Source organism: Diadema antillarum, unplaced genomic scaffold (genome assembly GCF_040938485.1).
Source record: "Diadema antillarum isolate AM-2024a unplaced genomic scaffold, OU_Dant_1.0 scf00000111, whole genome shotgun sequence".
NCBI classification, from domain to species: Eukaryota; Metazoa; Echinodermata; class Echinoidea; order Diadematoida; family Diadematidae; genus Diadema; species Diadema antillarum.
Window position 1 is genome coordinate 1,727,737 of NW_027271000.1, and position 23,732 is coordinate 1,751,468.

At 38.7% G+C, this 23,732-nt stretch overlaps 1 protein-coding gene across 1 annotated transcript; it reads left to right on the forward strand.

Annotated features, from left to right (window-relative positions):
- Positions 1-201: 201 nt before the first annotated feature.
- Positions 202-23,378, forward strand: LOC139719470 (serine/threonine-protein kinase RIO1-like). The gene is made up of 18 exons (XM_071630885.1): positions 202-254; positions 3,652-3,722; positions 4,470-4,559; positions 5,523-5,566; positions 6,088-6,138; positions 6,904-7,031; positions 8,377-8,419; positions 9,725-9,868; positions 11,038-11,180; positions 11,965-12,051; positions 13,431-13,568; positions 15,090-15,193; positions 16,297-16,403; positions 18,376-18,441; positions 19,075-19,167; positions 20,617-20,670; positions 22,156-22,389; positions 23,191-23,378. Exons 1-18 carry the CDS (start codon positions 202-204, stop codon positions 23,305-23,307), a joined length of 1,767 nt encoding a protein of 588 aa, XP_071486986.1. The 3' UTR covers positions 23,308-23,378.
- Positions 23,379-23,732: the final 354 nt, after the last annotated feature.

Sequence of the window (23,732 nt, forward strand, 5' to 3'; positions counted from 1 at the left end):
GTGCATGTGTATCCTGAGTTGTATAGGCAGATATTGCGACACACACGTGTAAATAACATTGATAGGTTGAGCCACTGGGTTGAGCCCACCTTTGTCAAAGGAAGAGCCGAGTCTGAAGCATTTCATACTTCAGGATTGTGTAACGTCTAATAAACGTCGTGTTTTTGTTGCTCATTTGAGGGAATCAGAATCAAGTACATAATGGCCGACGGTCAGTTTGATGATGCAGAAGAAGATTGTTTAAAGATTGAATTGTAAGTAAGAACTTTAAAAAGCTCGTAGCCGCCTCATAGTCCCACGTGTACATGTTGATGTTGTGTGACTGTGTCGATTGCAGCATGCAGTGGCAACCCACTGAAGGCACTGAGTGAGGCACTGCCACTGGCACGACTCACTGCACTGTGAAGTGGCACCAGTGCACCACCAGCCCAGTCACCCACCCGATGGGCAATACAGTACTCTCCGCATAATCGGGTAGGCTCCGGCACAGCGTTTCTTACCCGATTAAGCGGAGTACCTGATTAACAGAAGAGCACGTCTCATTCACAATTGACGCACTGTCGGCACACAATAATGTGTATGTACACTGTACATGCATTGTACACTTCACCAAACACCTACACTGTGTGCTTAACACGCGTGCTTGCACAGCACATTATACATACCTTCCAATAGGCCTAACACTAGCTCAGTCACGAGCAATAATTTAAAGTCTTTTTATGGACAAATATGTCTTCAGAAAACTTTGTCGTTTGACCAACCAATTGTTTACGGATTTTGCACTTGAAATGCGCCGTGAAAACGGTGCTATCGAGTCACGGAGGCCGCCATTTTGAATCGCGTCACTGCAAATGTGAGCTAGGCATCACATTAGAAAGTAACGTGATACGCGAGATTTCGGTACCTGTACGTGAGCACACTTGCGTGAATCGATCAGTGAACACTGCTGCTACGAATCTATGAAAAAAACCCGAATAATTTTGAGTACAATGTATGTGTATCAAATTTAACAGGATTTCTTCGATCTTACCTGAGTTGGGTGTTGAAAAAGCAACTTTGAAGGCTGTTTTCATACCCCTAGACTAGAGTTTTCAGAAGTTTTAATACATATTCTGACCGAATGAAATGTCAGCTTTACAATGATACCAAACTTGCTGCCTACCATCGTATCGCAAAAAACCGCCGACGGGAAATCTCGGGGCATGTCCACTGCCTGAACCGGCGATATGGGAGGAAAGTGTGCATTAGTCAATGGGAAATCTGGTTGTGTGATGGTCGCGAGTGTGTGTGAACTGATTGGAGAGGGGTGCTGTTTATCTTTTCCTGGTTTATTTAGTTCTTGAAATGCAATAATAAATCATCCATCAAATAGATTTTTAAACTACATGTTGTAGATTTTAAATTATTTATGAATTAAATTTAATATTTTTTAAAAAGGAATATCATGTCATTTTGGTTCCTGCGGTAGCTGTAGTAACGGTGTAGAGTAGGATTAACTTTATCTAGAATTAAGTGAACAATTCAACTGATACAAAATTGTTTATAAAATAATTGCAAACCTACTGAACTGTTTATATTTTCCCTGACGTTTTAGGGAAATTGTAGGTAAGGTTTGAAGAAGGGGGAGAAGTTGAGTGTGCCCTAGATTGGATTGCATAATGTTTAGAAAAAAAATAGAAATGGGACAAAAGTGGCATAACTAGGGGGGGGGGGGATGTGCCCCCAATCAGATCACTAAGAAATACAAAGTTTGCTGCTTGTGATGCTTAATATTTATATCAACATGACAAAGTTACTCGTACGTTGACATCATATTCATATCTCAATGCTGTGGTAAACTTTCATTGTACAAAATGTATGTCACGAGTCTTCATGGTATGTAGACAAGTTGTGTACCGTATCATGTAATATGTAAATTAAGTTGAGTAATAATGCATAACCATAATTGTTACATAACTTTGCCAAATAATGTTTATTTGCAAGACCAGCAATACAATTTATATTGTACATGTACACAAGTTTTGCACTTCAAATCCCACGAACCATTCCATCACAGAATATAGGCAGATTATCTTATACTCTATAGCAGCGCAAGCATGTCAAGTGAAGCTTGATGATGTGCTCATTTGCATAATTATGTATGCATCAAGGATACTCCTGTATATGTTACATATCATTTTATTATCAGACATGTACATAATGATATCAAAGTGAAGTAGACACTACACTTGTGTCATTATCAAAGGTTTACATGTAGTCTAGACTCCTCGCTAGCACGCAGGCGTTTTCCGAAATGAACGCGTAGAACATTGGGTACTTTTCGAGAAGTGACTGGGAAATGTAAAATCATGAAGCTGGTGCATGGCCTGATTTTCGTTGTAAACTTCAAGGGAGGAGCGCAAGTTTCAACTCCTGTCTGTCTATGCAGTTGTGAGTGTGTACATTGTAATGTTCGTTTACGTGTGGCAAGTCGGTACACTGTATACTGGTATATGACGTGTGTGTTTTCATGTTTAATCACTCCCCAAATGATCGGTCTTGTTTGCAAATTAAGTAGAGAATGTGATTAGCCGTGGAAAATTTGACATTAATGACTTCTGAAAGTGTTACATCTGCGATAAAATGTGGGTAGAAAATAGATAGAAGAACATTATTTACCCATTTATGCGGAGAGGCAACCTGATTATCAGGTAATTTTAATGTGCATTGGAACTGATTTTGACATTACTACCCATGTAAACGGAATACCCGTTTAAGCGATACCCGATTACGCGGAGAGTACTGTATAAATAAATTTTAGGGCAAAATCGTGAAATAGGCCCCACCGCAGTGCACGTGCACCTGTGCGTTAGCAAGCAAAGGCCCAGGGTAGGTCCTAGAGTTAGGGTTAGGTTTAGGATTAGGTAGGGTTGTATTTATGGTTGAATTGGCCATTAAATTAGTCGAGGGACATTTAGGGAGTCCTTCCGAGAATAAAAAGTTGAAGAACAAAGCAAAAAACGGGAGTAAGATGCTATGCTGTGGAAATCGGCCCCACCGCTGTATCAATCTCGCGTAAACGCCGTTTGGTGGGGCTGCATTCACAAGTAGAATATACTGTACTGTGGAAGGAAGCCCCACCGCCGTGCTTACCTACCGATGCGATGAATGCCACATGGTGGGGCTGAATTCACGAGTATAAACAGGCGAACCGCCGTAGTATTAGTATGGACACGCAGTGGTGGGGCCTATTTCACGAGTATGCCAATTTTACTACATGTCGATAAGTTATAGAGATGTCTGTTCTAATTTTGGTTGTTTGTTGTTTTAATAGTGTGTACCTGTGGTATAGTACAGATGATGTATTATCTACTTTCCTTTGCTTTGGATGAACTGTACGCTGGATGAATGCAATGGTAGGTGTGAAACTAAATCCAAACAAAGAATTAAGAAGCTAGAAGGAAGTATTCAGGTTACAGCTAAAAGGTTTGTATGTTCGATTTTATATTTATGAATGCATCTTAATTAATATATTTCTTATTGAGTAAGTTTGACTTTAGTGCTCTATTAGTGAGTGGCGACTTAGACTAATGAGTTAGATTGACTTATCGTGACACCCTGCAGTGCAGGTCTGAAATGATTCACTTTCAATGACTTGTTTTACTTATTCAGGGTGCATCCACCAAGGCATGTTGTCTCCATGACAACAGCTGATGTTGAGCAAGGTGATCTCAGTCAGAAAGGTGAGATTCTCCTTGAATTGATGCAGAATGGAACGTACATGGAAACATAAAGTCAGAGTCACTCTCTCTTCCTGCAGTCAGGGAGCTGGGAGTAAAGAAAACTGAATGCCTATGTGTCATTGTTCCCCATCTTACATTTCATGGAGTGTAAACTTCCCTCAGCAGCTCCCCAGCTAGTATTTCTTTACTGTACTGAAGTCACTTGAGAATCAAAATCTTTGGTCAAACATCACCTCATCTCAGGATGAAAATTGAAATTCATCATTAGTTTTAAGAATGATGCAGTTTGTCATTTCTGTGACACATTTTATCAGTAGGTCTACCAATCAGCCTTGCTGAAGTGACTACCTGGCTATTATGACCACCTGTGTACAAGTCAGACAACTTCTCTAATTCCCTTTGGAGCGAGTGTTATTAAAATTAAGAGGTCATGCAGTATTCTAGTTTAGGATTTACAAAATAAATATCATTTCTAATTTCCATACATGCTTTGCTCCTATGTGCTAAAACACTTGCTTATGACTCTATCAATGTAATCAGTGTGTATTACTTATCAATGTAAAGTGCTCGTAAATCTGCCTTTTACCAGGGTACACAGGCTTTTAGAAGTTACTGCAGGCAGTATCATTCGGTACTACTTATAAGTGTTCATTCATAATTAACAGCAAACTTCCTCACTTTTCATAATGTACATTCTTCCTGCCCTTGCATTCAAAGTATATTGTTGTCGTTGCTGTTCCTTTGTAGTCCTTGAAGCATCACTGGAAGAGGCAGAATGGGAGGAGGAGGAGGAGGATGATGATGATGAGTACTTTGACTGGGAGGATGAAAGTTCAGGTTTGGATGATTGACTTGACATTGAAGTACTAATTAACCACCAACAGGAATATCATAGTATACACTAATTTGTGTAGCTCCCTTGTTACCCTTACATGCTGCACAGTCAACACGCTTGGACTCTTTGTGCTTTATTGTTTTTCATTTTGGAAATAGAAATGTGATGTAAATAAAGTTTTATCAGTGGCTACATGTGTAGCAAGTATTATACTCAGAGGTCATAGTTTTATAGTTTAGAATATGCTGAAAAGGTCAGTGACTTATTAAGTCAAAAGCAGAAGAGGAACAGAAAGATTTCTTCTTGTCAAGAATGTTTTAAGAGCTTTGAATTTCTGTCTGTAAAATTAATATCACTGGGGTTTTTTTAACAAAGAGAAACAATTTCTGAGGATATCTCATGCTATCTTTTTGAAGACAAAGCTCTATTTTGATTTCCCCTCCTAGAAGCTTTCTATGCCACATGTATGAAGAGCTTGACTGAAAAGGAGTGGAATTGGTATATTAGATATGTCTACCACTCAGACGGCTTTCAATTCTTTGTATCATAGTTTAGAGATTGTGTTTGCTGTGTCTTCATGCGGTTGGTTAATAAGATCCTTTAGCATGTGTCTCATGATGGATGGCTTAATTTTGAGTACAGATGAAGTATTTGCAACACATAGAGATGGAAAGATGAATTCTTGAAGCTACTGAGACTAACTCATGTCCATCAATAGTACATGAGTAAGGGAGATAATCATTACAGGGCACCATTTCATGAAAGTTGTCAGCTCTGACAAGATGTCAGTCTGACAATTTCAGTAAAATCCTTGGTTTTGACTGGCTGAGAAGCTCTGGTCACTGACTGTTACCATGGTGATTGTCAGAAACTGACAACTTGTCAGGGCTGACAACTTTCATGAAATGGTGCCCAAGGTCTCCCTGGTGAAACATTCAGACCTCATTTTGTCATATTTCCACCAGATTTTACCAAGAAATATAATGCTGTAAGGGCATGCAACCCCCAGGTAAGTGATTTGATATCTCTTTCTCCATTTTCTTATTATGACTGTTTTGATGATTGATATTGTCATTCATCTTACATCATCCTGATCATGCTCAATCTGTTTTTAAAGGGCTATGCACAAATTCAACATTGACAAATACTGTAAATCCATCTTCTGTTCTTTGTAAGTCTATTGCTCTTCCCCTTCACACAGTGAATATGTATGTTTGTTTTGTCATTTTTCTTCTTGTTTTGATGTCTAATGCATGTGAGTTTGATTATCTAATATGTATAAAATTTTAAAATTTATGTAATCTGGTATGTTTACCATTCCTTCTGTGAAAAATGCCAGAATTTTAGATATCAAGTACTTGAAAAATAACTGACTATTTATCTTTAGCTCTATAGGATTGCTAGTACAAGATTCGCTAGGATGTCAGTGAAAGGTACTTGCTGTTAGAGTTGAATGTGATGTGTGTTTTTTTTTTTATAGAAATATTTGTGACACAAATATTTTTTTTCCCCATGACATTGTTTCCTCAGCCAAAGCCTGGAGTGAATTCAGGAAGTCACAAAGATGCCTCATCCTACCAGGTTGGTTTCTTACTCATCATGAAAGACAACACAAATCATACAGTTGTATATGTATAAAATGGGACTCTTTGACAGTATGCAAACCCATGCACCTTACTATGTGATACATGGAAAAACTTTTCTTACAGTACTTTACCGTTTTTGTCCTTCACAAACTCTGAGATTCCTTGCCTGCTCAGAATCTTTTGTGTATATGCCACAGATATTATATGCTATGTAGATATTGGTAGTACTGTAAAATGAGGAATATTCGCGTGCATTTTAATTTCGCGAATTTCGCGAGCGCCAAGATTCGCAAAATTGAAATGCACGCAAAATTTCTTATCTCCACTATACGCATTGAACACAAGTGGAAATTCGCGAAAATTTCGTGCCGCGAATATATCATGTTTTACAGTAATTAAGGATTTAATTAAAAAGTAGTAGCCTACACAATTTGTAAGCCTTTTCGGTTTCCGTCAAATCAAAGCTCTTTCTTCAAAAATGATTTAATTTCAAAGTGGCATGGGTGAGACCAAAGCTCAAACAAGCTACATGTTCATAATGTGAGAATTTTAATGAAGTTACTGAAGGTGAAGGTGAACTGTGCATTGATGAAAGTGCATCATTTATGCTGGAGTAAGTACTTAAATGACTTAGCACTGCAACTCCTTTTGAGTTAGTGTGAAGTTGCTGCAAAGTGCTGAGAGCAGAGTATCAATCAGAAATGAATGAAAATTTTGAAAATTCCTTGCTGGGACATGGGGTCTCTTTTTATTCTCTCAGCCCCAGGAAAAGTCAATGAGCAGGTTTGCAAATAAGATAACAGTGGAGAAGTACTCTGGACCAAAGAATTTGTCTAATGCTGCCTCCAACTCCCTTCACAAGACTCACAAAAAAGTTGAAGCAGACAGGTGAGTAGTGACGTGCGTCTGATCGCCATCCAGGCCACTCTGTAGAGTTTTGATACTGTAAAACCATACATTTTTTCATGTGCATTTTAATTTTGCGAATTTTGCAAGAGCCAAGATTCATGAAAGTTCTTGTCTACACTACAGTGGACTCCCTTTATAACGAAGTCCTCGGGACTGGCAGTTTTTTTATGTTATATCGAAATTTTGTTATAACTGAACAGATAAACAATAAAAATGCATCTAGAGTGGATAATTTTGTGGCCTTAATTTTTACTTCATTGTAACCAGAATTTCATTTTAGTATGACCCTGTTCGTTATAAAGGGAGTGCACTGTTTGTTATATACATTGAATGCCAGTGGCAATTTGCGAAAATTTCATGCAATGAGAAAGGCCATCAGCTCCAATTCATGAAAATCTCATGCTGCAAATATTTCTAGTTTTACAGTATTCAAAGTGAGCTGGACAGCCATTGTGTAAAGGCTTTTACAACCCTGAAAATTAGATTCACTTCATAAGCTGGTACATTGTAGAGGGAGGTAATCCAGACGTTTCCTGGGAATGATCAAACTGGTAACCTCTTTATGATGGAGGGGGAAACACTACTATAAATTTCCAGTGAATTTATGTGGATCATGAAAAAAAATCCAGCTGTTATTCTTGGTACAAATGGGAGTGAATTCTCAAGTGACAGAGGGTAATTTTTTCATTTCTTTTTTTTTTGTGTGTGAAACTCTGAGGTGTATTTCTGTAAGATTTCATACATGATGTTGGGAGACATTATACTTCAACCATGCAAAATTCCATGGCATTTACAAACAGGATATATGACCTTTAACCCATTGAGGACAGTTTGATTTTGCTACAACACGCACTTCCCATAGACGCTTGCCCGAGTATACTTGGGACTCGTCCTCAACGGGTTAAAATGTGTCAAATGCTCAGGGACGCCATGTTGTAAAGAGTAGTCCACTGTACTGAACTAGCATTGACTCAAAAAGTGATGACAGGATCAGCTCCTTGATACCCTAGGTAACAAGCTGGAGCATAGGTGTATTCCGAGTTTTTTTTTTTTTTTTTCTTCCAAGTCATTTAGTCATTTGTAGTGACCTGAACAGTGAAACAGGACTGTTTTAAAGTCAACCTGTACTCCAGGTATAGAGGGTGCTTCTCACAAATCTCATCAAAATTTGTAGCCAGTGCCTTGAAAGTTATGAAGTCACAATGAAAGCAGGCAAATTAACAATCAAACAAATGTATTGTACTTCCAAAATGGTTGTAGAGAATTGAATGTTATGATGATGGAGATTGACATGCTGTGGTGTCTTTTATTCCTCATCTTACAGAGTGCGTGTTAAAGATAAAGCAGACAGGGCTACAATGGAACAGGTTAGAGAGAGTAGATATTCTATACTTGTGTTGATATTCAGTTTGTCTTCATACATATTGCAGTATTGTCATGCACAGCTACGAGTATAGCCAGTATATACAGACATCTTGTAAATTCAGTAGTCCCCAATTGCCTTACAACAATGAAAACTCTTCTTTTTTTTCTCCTCAAAGCTACAGTGCCATGTGCTGTATTAACTTTGGTAGGCTGACATATAATATTTCTTAAATTGCTACAAGGAACTACCCTGCGTGGTGAACACAGAATGCTCCATTAGTAGTTTTAAGGTTTTACTAATCATATAGTACTTTGAAACACAAGAAACAATATTCAGAATTTATCTTTCGTGTGAAGCTCACATTCTTTTAAAAGCAAGGCATCTTTTAAAGCTGAATTTCTATTAGGCATTACTCTTTTGCCAAATACAGAAAAAAAACAACCCATGTACACATGTCTGAAATGCAGAATAGAAAATAAGAATAATGATAATAATAGATTTATTCAATCCAGTTTGTTAAGTCTTTGCCTGAGAAAAATGGATGAGCCATTCATCAAGTCTGCAATATCTAGAAATCAAGACAATAAGTTGACACCAGTATCTCACAATCAACAAGTTAACCCTAAAAAGACTGGGGGGGGGGGGCCTAAAAGGCCCCCCCCCCTCGACATTTCGCGCGGTTACTCTGCAACACGCGATGCTCTATGACCTTTTTCTTTCAAGTTTCCCGCACAATTTGACACCAAATTTGTGATACCCGGGGGTACGGTTCTGAAGTTACATAACATTTTGTACATGCATGTGAGGCCGAAAATGGCTCAAAAATGTGATTTTGTGTACAAAGTCAATGCAAATTGAGTTTTTTCACATGGTTCATATAAATATGCTTATTTTTACTCTCAATGGCTAAAATTAATTTGTTTTAGGAGTATTATGCTTCAAAAAGTGTCTGCCACAAATTTTGTAAAAAAAACCCAACAAAAACAAAAGGTTGAAAAAACAGGGAAATACATAAGAAATTCATGAAACAATAAAATGAATAAGAAATTAATTTTGATACCAAATTTTTTTTCAAGTGCATTTGCTAAGAATGCCACAAAGAATAATTAGACCAAAAATGAGCACTTTTGGAGCTTTATTTACTGATTTAGATCAAAGAGTCTGATTTCTCGCATAAATTAGCATAATTAATCAAAATAAAATGAAAGAAGACTATTTTGGAAAATTTAAACATACGATCTTGTAGATTACATCGCACACTACCGTTAAGTTTATGACCATTCTCCCATATCCCTGACCCTGTAAGGTGCTGGACCCAAGGACACGCATGATTCTCTTCAAGATGCTGAGTAGGAATGTGATCTGTGAAATCAATGGCTGCATCAGCACTGGCAAGGAGGCTAATGTCTACCATGCCACCACCAGCAAGGGAGAACACAGAGCAGTGAAGGTGAGAAGGTCAAAGGTCATCAACCTGTCATAGGAGTGAAGGATGGAGCTGCTGCTTCTGCCTTGCAGAAAGGCTAGAAGCATTTTGGTTTGGGGTTGGCCTGCACTATGGAAGTCAAAGGTCACAATCAAATACCAAGATTGCACATAATGTGACAGCAAAACCAGCTGATTAAATATGATACATCATGATATTTGGATAAATGATAATGAGAATGAATGGACTACTATAATTTCAGAGCTGAAGGTCAAAGTTAACGGTGATGGACACACTCAGTTGTAATAACTGTGAACGTAAACTGCCAGCTGTATGAGAAGGAAAAGCATACACTAGTTTAAAGTGGACTAGACATGTTGAAAAGCAGACAACAGGGCATATGTGGGAAATAAACCTAGAACAGTGATAAGTTGATCTCCTGCCTTAAATGGAACATTGATTAAGAAAATGGGCGAATGATGTCTACCCCTCGTGGTTCGCCCTAGGTGACTAGCAATTGTCAGCAAATGGTATCAACCAACCAGACACACACTGTGCCCCTTACGCTTGAATGAATGAATGCCAAATCAAGTGTGAAAAGAAATCTCAAAAATATTGTGTTAACCGTGACACTCAGAACAACCCCATGATACCTCCCATTTGAGCAGAAAATTTTCAGTGGCGATGGAAGAAAACATGGTTTTATCTCTCACATTTGAGGATACAGGATCTCCATTTTATGTCCTGTCAGAGGGACAAAGTGGTTTTGCTTCGTAACAGAGTGAATGACTTCACACAGCATTGCTCAACTGGTGTCACAGATCTCAAACCAAAGATCTTGAAGTTGTAAACTAGACATCCTGCCAGCTGAAGCAACTTGCTGCCCTAGATATGTCTTAGTTACATGACTGTGATATTGCAAGCTTCTACTGTAAAAGTGGTTTCTTTCGCGTACAGAAACTTTCGCGGTTTCCATCGGTGCGGACTTTTTCGCGTGTGTTTAAATTCGCGGTCGGTAATGATAGCGTTGTACAAGCGACGAGTTCAAAACATTTTCGCGTGATGTTAAATTCGCGGTTCAACCTCAAAGCGCGAAAAGCGCGAAAATAAAACCACCACGAAAGAAACCACTTTTACAGTAACTCGTATGATGCACAGTTCAGTTTTACAATTTGTCTCCCCCAATACCACAGATCTACAAGACGTCGATCTTAACGTTCAAAGACAGAGACAAGTATGTGACAGGAGAGTTTCGCTTCCGACATGGCTACTGCAAGAGCAACCCCCGCAAGATGGTACGAACGTGGGCCGAGAAGGAGATGAGAAATCTACTCAGGTCAGTCATTTCTTTCAGTTTGTCTTGACCCTCTCTTGACCTCTCAGTAGAAATTCCATTGACATCTGATGGAACAACTTCATAAATGGTAAAGATAAAGTTGACATGAATTGGATTTATCTCTAAGACAATCGCTGGAAATATTACATGAAGCCATTGCGATATTGACAGAAAAAACAACAGGTACAGATATAAAAGTAAGAATCAACACATGAAAATCGTATGTTAAATGGTGTGTACAGTAATTTTCTTTCTGTGCTTCTGTAATAAGTTTTCAGCATACTGAAGTGAGGGTTGGTTTTTATTTTAGTTAGCAACCATTTGCTGATTTTTTGCTGTAGAATGTATTGTAAATCATGAAATAGCATGCTGGAGTGTTGTCCGACCAACAGCAAATTCTTACAGATCTACTGGAAGTTCAAAGTACTTATATTTTATAATAGAATGCCGTCCAGTCGTCAAAATGTCCTTAAATTTTATGTTTTTGTCCGCAGATTTCAGTCATTTGTGATTACTATCAAAGATCTTTATTTCACTTGTTTATGTTTTAATATATGTCTTTGTACCAAACTTCTTGTTTCTTTATAAGCAAATTCCAAAATGTCTTGAAATTTCTCAAAATCATTTTAAATGATCTGTTTTGGAGAATGTTATAGGAATACACAATGTAAAGTCCTAATACATTTTCTTGAGGAAGGTATAATGAGTTTTTATTTTTCCTGCTGTACATGAACTTTGACCTAAGTAGTAACCATGGAGACATCTGTCTTCTGCCTTATGTCAGGTTACACAATGCAGGGGTATCCTGCCCCACACCTCATATACTGCGGAGCCATGTACTCGTCATGGACTTTGTTGGAGTTAACGGATGGTGAGTATCACTCCTCAGAGGAATATCATGATATTGAGAAGTATTTTGGATAGTTTCTGCCATGTCCCATTTAGTTATTAAAACACACACACACACGCACATTTATGCGGTGATTTCTGGGGTTCCATGACATTTACTCCTGCGACAATTGCTCCTATGAAATACGTGCTTGCTAAGCCAAACATAAATTCTACTCACAAACAACCCTAATCCTAATCCTCTCATCAAACTAAACCTTTCTCCCTATCACAACCCTATCCTTGACTCTAAGTTCTTGGAGAAAATAAGACCGGAGCAATTGTCACAGGAGCCAATGTTCTCTCACCGATTTCAAGTTTGGTGCTAGACACATCACTGATGTTATCTTCTATATGACTGCCTTCAGTTGGCTTCTCACACTGACAGTCAAATTAACGCAAGCGATACCAATCACGAGTAGCAATCTCCAACACAAGTGTTGTCTTTACACCACCACAAAATGGTGCAGGAATTACACAGCTAAAAACGTGATTGCGCTTGGTTTGAGTCAAACCAAGCAGCCACGAATGCTTTAGGCAAGTGATTTGGAAGAACTCAAATGCCGCAAATTTCTAAATGTTTAATAAATACAACAATCTTACTTTTGCTCCCTGGGATAGATTTGTGTGGTCATGTCCAGAGTGTTTGTGTACTTTCCATGAGTGACTACTGCATTAGTATAAACTATGAACATTCTTGATAAATTTAGGTCTCGTATGGCGACGCTAACACCAATTCCGAACTTGAAATGACAAATTTGATAATCCCTAGGGGCTGATGTTAGCCCATTGGGAAAAAGCACATAATAGTATCATCAACAAGAATAGTGGAGCTCACTTCAGGAGAATTACATTCAGCACTGGGCCCAACAGAAGAGAGAATATCTATGTCTGTACTGATTGCCTCCCAGAACATCTTCTTTCAGTGTTGGATTTGCCAGTTACATAATTAATTAAGCATTCAGTCCATCAGAGCACATTGTGGTCAGCAGATAAGACCTACGCACAGAGAGATGACCTCACATTTCTCGCCTGCGTAACAATTCCTGTCTTTGTAATGACTAAAGCAATTTGTTATCAGGCTTGCAAGCAGTTTCACTTGATTTTTGCAAGGTATGAAATAGTGAAACTAATGTCAGTAGATTAATTATGTCATGAAATAAGTATGATGTTTGTTGCTGTTTATGTCTTGTCTGAGTATTCAAAGGTTGTTCAAGGAACTTGCCATATTTCACAAGGTTTTCAAAGAATAGTTAAAATCACATTTGTGGCAAAAAGTGTTCAAAGTTGTTGAAGCTTTGGATGAAATGATGGCAAGAGTCTCAATGTCTGGCTTGAATGTGATTTGTTTGTTGACACCAGGCCGGCCCCTCTCCTGAAGGATGCAACGCTGAGTGAAAGCAAAGCAAGAGAGCTGTATGTAGAGTGTATCCAGGAGGTCAGGAAGATCTACCAGCATGCTAAACTGGTCCATGCTGACCTCAGCGAGTTTAACATGCTGTGAGTACAGTAGTTCATATGGATAATTCAGCACTCATGAAGAAGAAGGGAAATCCCCAAAGACTATTACCATTATTATCAGGGGTCGCACTTAACTTTTTTTTTAACTAGCCAGGCGGACTACTTAGAATCAATTTTGACACTGAAGCAATATTTTGGCTAGCCAGACGGACTAGTTACTTCAGAATTTTATGATTTTTAGCTAGTCCGACATGATTTTTGGTGGCCAATGGCCAGCGGACCATCGCCAATTTCGAACCCTGATTATACCCCCGCCAAACGAAGTTTGAAGGGGGTATATAGGAATCAGCGGACGGTCGGGCGGTCGGGCGGTCGGGCGGTCGGTCCGTTGCAAATCTTGCGTCGCGAACTACTTCCTCAGTTTTCAACCGATTCCCATAAAACTTGGCACAGATGTGTGCCTTGGGTTGTAGATGTGCAAGACGTATTTTTTGACAGTACCCAAAAGTACGTTGCCATGGTAACGGCATATTATGGGCAAAAATGGGTACAAATCTTGCGTCGCGAACTCCTCCCACAGTTTTTGATCAATTTTTATGAAATTAGGTACAGATATTCATCTGAATATGTTAATGTGCAAGACACATATTTCCACAGTGGCAAAAAGTGCGTTGCCATGGTAACGGCATGTTATTGGTAAAATATAGGGCAAAATGCTTCATGGCAAAACTGCTTCATCAGTGTTCTTCCAATTCTCATGGAATTCATATTGAATGTTTGTCTTAGGATATAGGTCAGCATGACACATTTCTTGACAGTGACAAAAAGTATGTTGCCATGGTAACAGCTCACATATTATGAGCCAAAATGATGGAAAATTTTGTGTTGCAAACTACTTCCTCAGTTTTTGCCCAATTTCCATGAAACTTCGTACAGATGTGTGCCTTTGGTTGTAGATGTGCAAGACGCATTTTTCGACAGTACCCGAAAGTATGTTGCCATGGTAATGGCATATTAATGGCAGAAGATCAAGGAAAGATCTTGCGGATTTAACTACTTCCTCAGTTTTTTGACCAAAGCTTATGAAATGTTGTTTGGCGGGGGTATAACCAGTCGCTGTAGCGACATTTCTAGTATTGTAACTCCAGTTTATTGATATTTGATTGTGATATATCTGTTATCATTTGTGTCAATTCCACAAATATGGAGATGTCCAACTGCTGGTAAAATTCCTTCACAGTTCTAAGCCTGTAGGGTAGTAACCTAGTATAAACCTCCTAAAAATCAATCTACCATGTGCTTTGCATTCAGGAGGATGTCCTCTGTTTGGTTGTATGAGGAAAGCTTACTACTTCTAATCATGTTTGCCTATCAAAGTGCTACATATAATTACTGCAGCTCCATATTACAGAGGAAAGGGAGAAACGAACATTTCTTAAGTTGCCCCGACTAAGAAAAATGAGAATATCTCAGCAAGTTACATTTTGCTGATTGTAAGAATATGACCTCGTGTTATGTACCCAAGAACTTATCAATGATTTCACGTTTTTCCCCTCCCAGCTACTGTCATGACAAGCTCTATATCATAGACGTATCACAGTCAGTAGAACACGACCACCCTCATGCACTGGAGTTCCTTCGCAAAGACTGCACAAATGTCACAGGTAAAGGCAGAATTTTTTTGTTTTTCTTTTCTTTGTGTGTATTAATACTCTTAATATATCTACATATCTCTTAGTTTTCCTGCTATTACACAAGATAGTGTCACAGTTGACTGTGAAATGATTAGATAAAGATGATGACATTTGTTTCAACTGCAGAAACTCTGGAATCATGGACCTTGTGTATTTGTTGTATCCTGCATTGGCCGTTGACGGTGTGAAATGATACATACCAGCATACATTTGTAGTTTGAGAGCACTGTAAAGTAAGAAATGTTTGTGGCATGAAAGTTTCGCAAACTGGAGCTACGTAACGGCCTTTTTCACAGCATTGAATTTTTGCGAATTGCCACTGGCATTCAATACATATAGTGTAGTCAAGAACTTTTGCGTGCATTTTAATTTCATGAATCTTGGCTCTCGCGAAATTTGTGAAATTAAAATGCACGTGAACATTTCTGGGCCCCATTTCATAAAAGATGTTAGGATAGCAATTTTTGCTGGAATGGCAACTTCCAATAGCAACAGCCAATCAGGAAGCTGGATTCTTGTCATTACCATGACAATTGCTATTCCAGCAAGATTTGCTATCATATCAACTTTTTATGAAATGGGGCCCAGGTTTTACAGTATTGCTTGCCTGTCTTCAAGACTGCCATCATAATCACCAACTGATAGTCACAATCACTGCCAACTTACCAAATACAAAGTGATGTGTCCATTTGGCTAGCCCAAATACAACATCGGTCTCACTACAAATTTTGAAAAAGGAATTAACTTTGAAAAGCTGTGTCCTTTGAGACATGTGCAGTCCCACTTGTCCTACAGTGGCCGCCTGTCTATAGTGGCCACATGCTTCATGCAACCACTACAAACTCCCCGGAAGAACAATGTCTTAAAGACTTCATGTAGGCAGCCTCCTCTCCAACACAATCAGCAGAGGCAATTTAGTCTTCTGTTCACAGTATTCCTCAGCAAATAATGAGCGATTACATATCAAGTGCTCAACACTACTGTTACTCATACTGATCCATCACTCTTATTTTGATAAAGAGCTATTTCATGTGGAATTTAACACATTTGTTAATTTCTTGACGTGTTTGTAGAGTACTTCAAGAAAAATGGTGTCTGCACCATGACGGTGAGGGAGCTGTTTGACTTTGTGACGGATCCAGCCATCACAGAGAGTAACATGGAAGACTATCTGGACAAGGTGTGTGATGCCTTTATTGAAGTTTTTGATTTCTGGTATTTTTCTATATTTTGAAGTTTGAATGCAATAGAATTGATCTTAAGGGGGAAATGTAATGAAAGTCTACCTGCTTATGATGTTCACTGTGGTAATACACGTATGAACTTTTGTGCCCTAAAAACCCAGACATGGTAGACCTTTTGTGCGTAGACATGGTTAGCTCTATCCTGAGTGATGAGAATGCTTGGTTACAAGGTGATTGCACTGATAGGATGCTCAGTGAGAGAACACACTCTTTATTGTCCCCGCCGAACGAGTTCGAGCAGGGGACTATGAAACGGGCTCCGTACGTGTGTGTGTCCGTGTGTCCGTCCGTCCGTCTGTCCGTGTGTGCGTCCGTGTGTGATCAAAATCTTCAATTTGCTACTTCTCTGTCATTTATGAGCCAATTTTGATTCTGTTTGCTTTATATGATAGCACTACATGGGAGCTTTGAAACTTGTACACAGAATTTCAGTTGTGAACTTTGACCTATATTGTACCTTTGACCTTTGACCTATATTGTACATTGGCTACAAAATGCTACTCCTTCGCCATTTCTAACCCGATTTCGATTCTGTTTGCTTTATGTGATGGCACTAGGTGAGGGCTTCAAAACTTCTACACAGAATTTTGACCTTTGACTTCTTTGACCTTTGACCTTGATTTTTGACCTATATTGTACATTTTGCTACAAAATGCTACTCCTTCGCCATTTCTAACCCGATTTCAATTCCGTTTTGCTTTAAGTGATGGCACTAGGTGAGGGCTTCAAAACTTATACACAGAAATTTGACCTTTGACTTCTTTGACCTCTGACCTTGATTTTTGACCTGTATTGTACATTTTGCTACCAAATGCTACTCCTTTGCCATTTCTAACCCGATTTCGATTCCGTTTGCTTTATGTGATGGCACTAGGTGAGGGCTTCAAAACTTCGACATAGAATTTTGACATTTGACTTCTTTGACCATTGACCTTGATCTTTTGACCTATATTGTACATTTTGCTACAAAATGCTACTCCTTCGCCATTTCTAACCCGATTTCAATTCCGTTTTGCTTTAAGTGATGGCACTAGGTGAGGGCTTCAAAACTTCTACACAGAATTTTGACCTTTGACTTCTTTGACCTTTGACCTTGATTTTTGACCTATATTGTACATTTTGCTACAAAATGCTACTCCTTCGCCATTTCTAACCCGATTTCAATTCCGTTTTGCTTTAAGTGATGGCACTAGGTGAGGGCTTCAAAACTTATACACAGAAATTTGACCTTTGACTTCTTTGACCTCTGACCTTGATTTTTGACCTGTATTGTACATTTTGCTACCAAATGCTACTCCTTTGCCATTTCTAACCCGATTTCGATTCCGTTTGCTTTATGTGATGGCACTAGGTGAGGGCTTCAAAACTTCGACATAGAATTTTGACATTTGACTTCTTTGACCATTGACCTTGATCTTTTGACCTATATTGTACATTTTGCTACTAAATGCTACTTCCGGCGGGGACATATATTACGCACCGCGTAATTTCTACTTTTCCTTGTTATTTATATCCTCCTACGATGCATCATCATCTTTAGCATCATCACCATCACCACCACCACCCTCACTTTCTTTGTCATTCTGTGTCATCAATTCTGTGGAGCATATCATTGTCATCACTTTTGTTGTCCTCAGTATCGTCAACCTCATCATTATCAATGCCATCAGAGAGCTGTCAATGTTATCAAAAGTTACCATCAATTTGTCTGCTGCTATAGTACCCATAATGCCACAAGAGAAGCAATGACAATGTTCGTATCGTCATCATCATTGTCAGTGTTGGTCGTCAATGGCTGTGAATGGAAAATGAAGTTCTTGGAGGGCAACCCAGTCCTGCTCTAAAATAAACATTTGTTTCTTCCATTGTTGCCCTTTTACATGATATGTTCTCCTTCTTCCACATCAGGCAATGGACATAGCTTCACAGAGGTCAGCCTCGGAAATCTCTGCTAAGGACGAAGTTGATGAAGAGGTAAATGAGAAATATTTTACTCCAACTTCTTCCCGCCATCTAGTGTGAGCAGGTTGATGAAATCCAATATCTTAGTTTCAAATTCTCAGTAAGTTCTTGTAATTCATCTATTATTTCATTTACATTGCATTGAAATCAATTCATAAGTAAGAGGAAGACCATTCAAACGAAAAGTGATTAATCAAATCTCTAAAAAAATTTCTAAAACCTTTGCTAGAAGAATCACACTCGAGATTGTGATTTTGTATACTTTGGTTGCGTTAGATCACTCTCCTAAAGCGTACTATACAGCACCATACCCGTGCCAGAAGAGCGCTCAAATGCTCCCAAAGTGTTTATATGTTGAGAATCTAGGCCTACACTGTAGAAAACAATACTCATGGTCAAACACAAATAATTGAAAGAATTTGGTAATATCAAGGTAAAAAGGACCTGGTAGAGGTTATTTGTGTAATGTTCCTTGTCTTATGAAGCTATGATTATACCGTTTTATGTTTGTATGGCATTTTATATATTGAGTTCTTTGTAGGTTGAGTTAACAGAATAGGAGTATTAGTCTAACAGACCAGATGAAATAATGATTTTTTTTTTCTCTGAACTGTTATGTTTCATTGTGTCACTTCCTGTCTAAAGGTCTTCAAGCAGTCATTCATCCCACAGAAGTTAGAGGAGGTGGTGAACTACGAGGGTGAAATAATGAAGGCCAAGAGAGATGATAAACATGAGGTGGGTATTGCCCTCATCTTATTCCATCACAAACCTTTTCCACTTGGGAATGGCCCCTCTCATTCCAACACAAACCTCTCCCCTTGGATGAGACCTCCTTATTCCACTCAAACCTCTCCCCTTGGATGTGGCCCCTTCTCATTCCAATACACACCTCTCCCCTTGGGTGTGTCCTCTCACTCCAACACAAACCTCTCCCCTTGGGCGTGGCCCTTTCTCATTCCAACACAAACCTCTCCTCTTGGGTGTGGCCCCCTCTCAATCCAACACAAACCTCTCTGCTCATGTGTGGCCCCTTCTCAATCTAACACAAATCTCTCCTCTTGGGTGCGGCCCCCTCTCACTCTAACACACACCTCTCCCCTTGGATGCGGCCCCTTCTCACTCAAACACACACCTCTCCCCTTGGGTGCGGCCCCTTCTCACTCAAACACACACCTCTCCTCTTGGGTGTGACCCCTTCTCATTCCAACACACACCTCTCCTCTTGGGTGTGTCCTCTACTCACTTTAACACACTCAAATCTCTGCTCTTGGGTGTGGCCCCTGTTCACTCTAACACAAATCTCTCCCCTTGGGTGTGACCCCTTCTCATTCCAACACAAACCTCTCGCCCCTGTGGGTGTGGCCTCTTTTCACTCCAACACAAACTTCTCCCTTGTGTGTGGATGATGATAACAATTAACCAGCATTTGGTTTATTGTTTCTGATACTCCATGTACAGTGGACTCTCGTTATAAGAAAGTCCTCGGGACCAGAAGTTTTCTTTCGTTATATCGAAATTTTGTTATACCCGAACAAACAAACAATAAAAACTACATGTATGGAGAGGATAATATTGCGGCCCCAATTTTTATTTCATTGTAACCAGGATTTTGTTATAACTGTGTTTGTTATTAACGGGAGTACACTGTACCACATAAATACCTGCACACATATCTATATGTACATGTACATGTGTGTTTCTTTGTGCATATGCATACTTGTACACTGTATCTGTAGGCTGTATATATTTATGTGTGTGTGATATCTAAGTTTATTTTACAAGTATTATGATCATTAGTATTGCTGTCTTGTTGTTGTGCACTTACTTTTCTTAGTGGGAGTGAAAAAGAAGGACATTACTGTAAAACGAGGAATGTTCACGTGCATTTTAATTTCACGAATCTTGGCTCTCGCAAAATTTGCGAAATTTGCACGCGAAAGTCCTGGTCTACACTATGTGCATTGAATGTTAGAGGCAGCTCTCGAAAAGTTCATGCCGTGAAAAAGGCTGTCAGCTCCAATTCACGAAAATTTCATGCCACAAAAATATTGTGTTTTACAGTAGTCTTAAAAGTGCCTGTGTCCGACTCTGATAGTTTCATGCAATTGTTTTTATTATAGATAAAGAAAATGTCATGATTTATATGATGTTGAATTATGGACTGCCTTTTTCATTATTTTTTAGATGTACTACAAGACAATAGCAGGACTCAGGGAAGATTTGAGTGGTGTGCAACAGGTAAAGATACCATCCTTCATCTTGTAAATATCCTTTAACCCTAACTTACCTTGGGGGGGGGGGGGGGGGGCATAATGGCCCCCCCTTGACAAATTCCAGGACCATTCCGCCGCGCAAATTTTTTTGACCGCACTGCTCGCTGACTTTGTACTTTCAAGTCTTGCGCGAGACCAAATTTGTCACGCCCGGGCATACTGTTCCGAAGCCACGCCCCTTCAAAGAATTTTCGTCAACCCCAAAATTGCTCAAAAACATGATTTTGTGTACAAAGTCAATACAAATTGTGTTTTTTCAATTAAGTTATATAAAAATTCATATTCTTTATTTTAATGGCTGAAATAAATCTATTTTAGTATAATTATGCTTCTAAAGATGTGTATGATAAATTCTGCTGAAAAAACAACAAAAACAAAAGTTTGAAAAAACAAGGAAATACATAAAAATGATAAAACAATAAAAAACATAAGAAATTAATTTTGATACTGAATTTTTTTTTGCGCACAAATGTTCGGAATGTCACTAGGAATATTTACACCAAAAATCAGCATTCCATAAGCTTTTATTAGACAATTACAGACGAAAATGAGTTTTTTTGCATATATTTGCATAATTAATCTAAAATGACAAATACAAATTCTTTGAAAATTAAACTTAACAGTCTTGTAGATTACATCCAGCTTTATGTTCATGCAAAATTTTGCGGCGATCGCGCGATCAACGGCCGAGATCTGAAGGGGGGGCCATAATACCCCCCCCCCCCCCCCCCCCCCCCCCAGGAATTCAATCTTGCTAAATAGCCCAGCTAAGTTAGGGTTAAACGTTTTGTAAATATCATTCAATTGTGCATTGACTTAAGATTACAAGGAAAATAATGAGAAAAATATGCAGGAATCATTCTGAATGGAATATTTGTATGTCACTTAGTTCAACATTTTAAAAAGGCAACTCGTAGTTGACAGGGCATATGACTGTACAGTTGTTTTCTTTGTCTTATTGCTGAATCGTTTCATAGTTTTTTGTTTTCTGGCAAGACTTATGTATTTCTCCTTTTTTGTAGTTTCACCAACACCACACTTATTTATCCCCATTGACCCCATGTTAAAAACAAAGCAAAAGAAAAGAAAAGAAAACTGACTGGTTCAGATAGTGACTCTGTCTGACCTTTCTTGATATTTGTCTCTCCTTGATACTTAATGTCATTCCCATTTTACAGAAATCATTCCACTATTCCTATCTAGAGGGTTTTTCTTTCAGCGTTCATGGAATTTAGAAAACTGGTCTCATGCAAGTTATCCTAGTGCTGGAGCTGAGATGCTTTTTGGTGGCCATCAGTGTAAATGTGTTTGTTCGAGTTGATTCAAGACTTTGTTCATTCATCTAATTCTTGTAATAAAATCTTTCAGTAATTTGTCAACCTGCCAAAGAGAAGTTTTATGAAACAGGGTTCAAGTGATTGATCTGACATCATTTCATTCGTCTGTGAAGGACCCAGGGCTCTTAGAAGAGAGGCTTGCTCATCCCAAGGAATTGCCGAAAAACGAGGACAGTAAAAAGACAGCTGGCGGTGGGGATGACGAAGAGGAGGAGGAGGATGAGGAGGAAGATGAGGAGGAAGAAGAAGAGGAGGAAGAGGAGGAAGATGAGCTGAAGGAGAATGAAGAAGAGCGACTTCAAGGGAAGCATCAACGGCCTAGGGAAGAATCGCCAACATCTAAAAAAGTAAGTGCAAGTTATCAGTCAGAAATCACAGAAACATAATGTTGTTGGGGCGACAAGACCTTGCATAAAATGTCAAATGTTTAGGAGAGCAAAGAAACTTGGCAGCCAAAGCACTATATCAAATAGGAGAGCCTTTCCTTTGACATGCCATGGTGGCTACATTTTTGGGGTAAGACAGCTAGGATTTAGATAGGACAGTCACTTAACTGATTATCTGACCATTAATTCAAAAAGTCATTTTCACCAAAATTTGAGATACAAGGCCTTGTCACCCCCAGCAACGTTAACTATTTTGGGACATTCCAACTGCAGAGTAAACTAAAATAATTTCCATCCGGTCCTCTTTTGGTTAGAGGAAGAAAATCACATAGCAAGTCACTATGGTGATGGGGAAACACAAAGATGTGGTAATCAGGAAAGACATGAGGATAGTTTGGCTTTATGTTAAGGAGATGAAATTAGTCATGACAATGATAAGAGAAGTGATAAACAAATGAAAGTTATCAGTAGAAAGGTAAAGTGGGTGTTTGATAAACAACTGTGATGATGTTGATGATTACAATAATAATGTTTGTGACAAACATAGTGATTATGCTGAGGGTAATGATTAGTGCACAATTGAAACTACACTGTATTATGATTTTCCAGGAAAAGATGGTGCTTAGGGCCTTTTGATGAAATTTATTACCACAGAATTCTGGAACTTGAATATCATGGTATTCATCACAATTAATGCAATGTTATAAGTTTTTATCAAAACTCTCAATGTTTTCTGTTTGTTTGTTTGTTTGCTGAATATAGGAGCGGAAAAAGGCTGTTAAAGAAGAGAAGAGAGAAAACAGGAAAAACAAGATCCCCAAACATGTGAAAAAGAGAAAGGAAAAGATTGCCAAAGTGAATCGAGGGACACGGAAATGAGGGAAAATTAAAACCTATCTTTGGACTAAAGAGGAACTTTATAGAATGTACTGAAATGAAGTCGCCATGTACATCGGGACATCACACATGAAATGCTTATTTGAATGGGATTTCAGATGCCATGGAAGGTCTCGTTTGAACACTTACGAGAAACTCTGACCTGGAGAAATGCAATGCACTATCCATCTGCTTCGCCAACAGATGTAAAAGAAAAGGAAAAGAAAATCTCTTTTTGACATTTATTTTGTGGTTACATGTACCTTTGTTTGCGACGTATGGTATTGCCTTGAGAAATTTCAAATAAAGTGCACAAATGGTCTGATCTTGGAGGTACGGTAGCTCCATGGTCTGATATGGTAGACATACATGTACAGATGTATATCGTTGCTGGGGTGACAAGACCTTGTATCTCAAATTTTGATGAA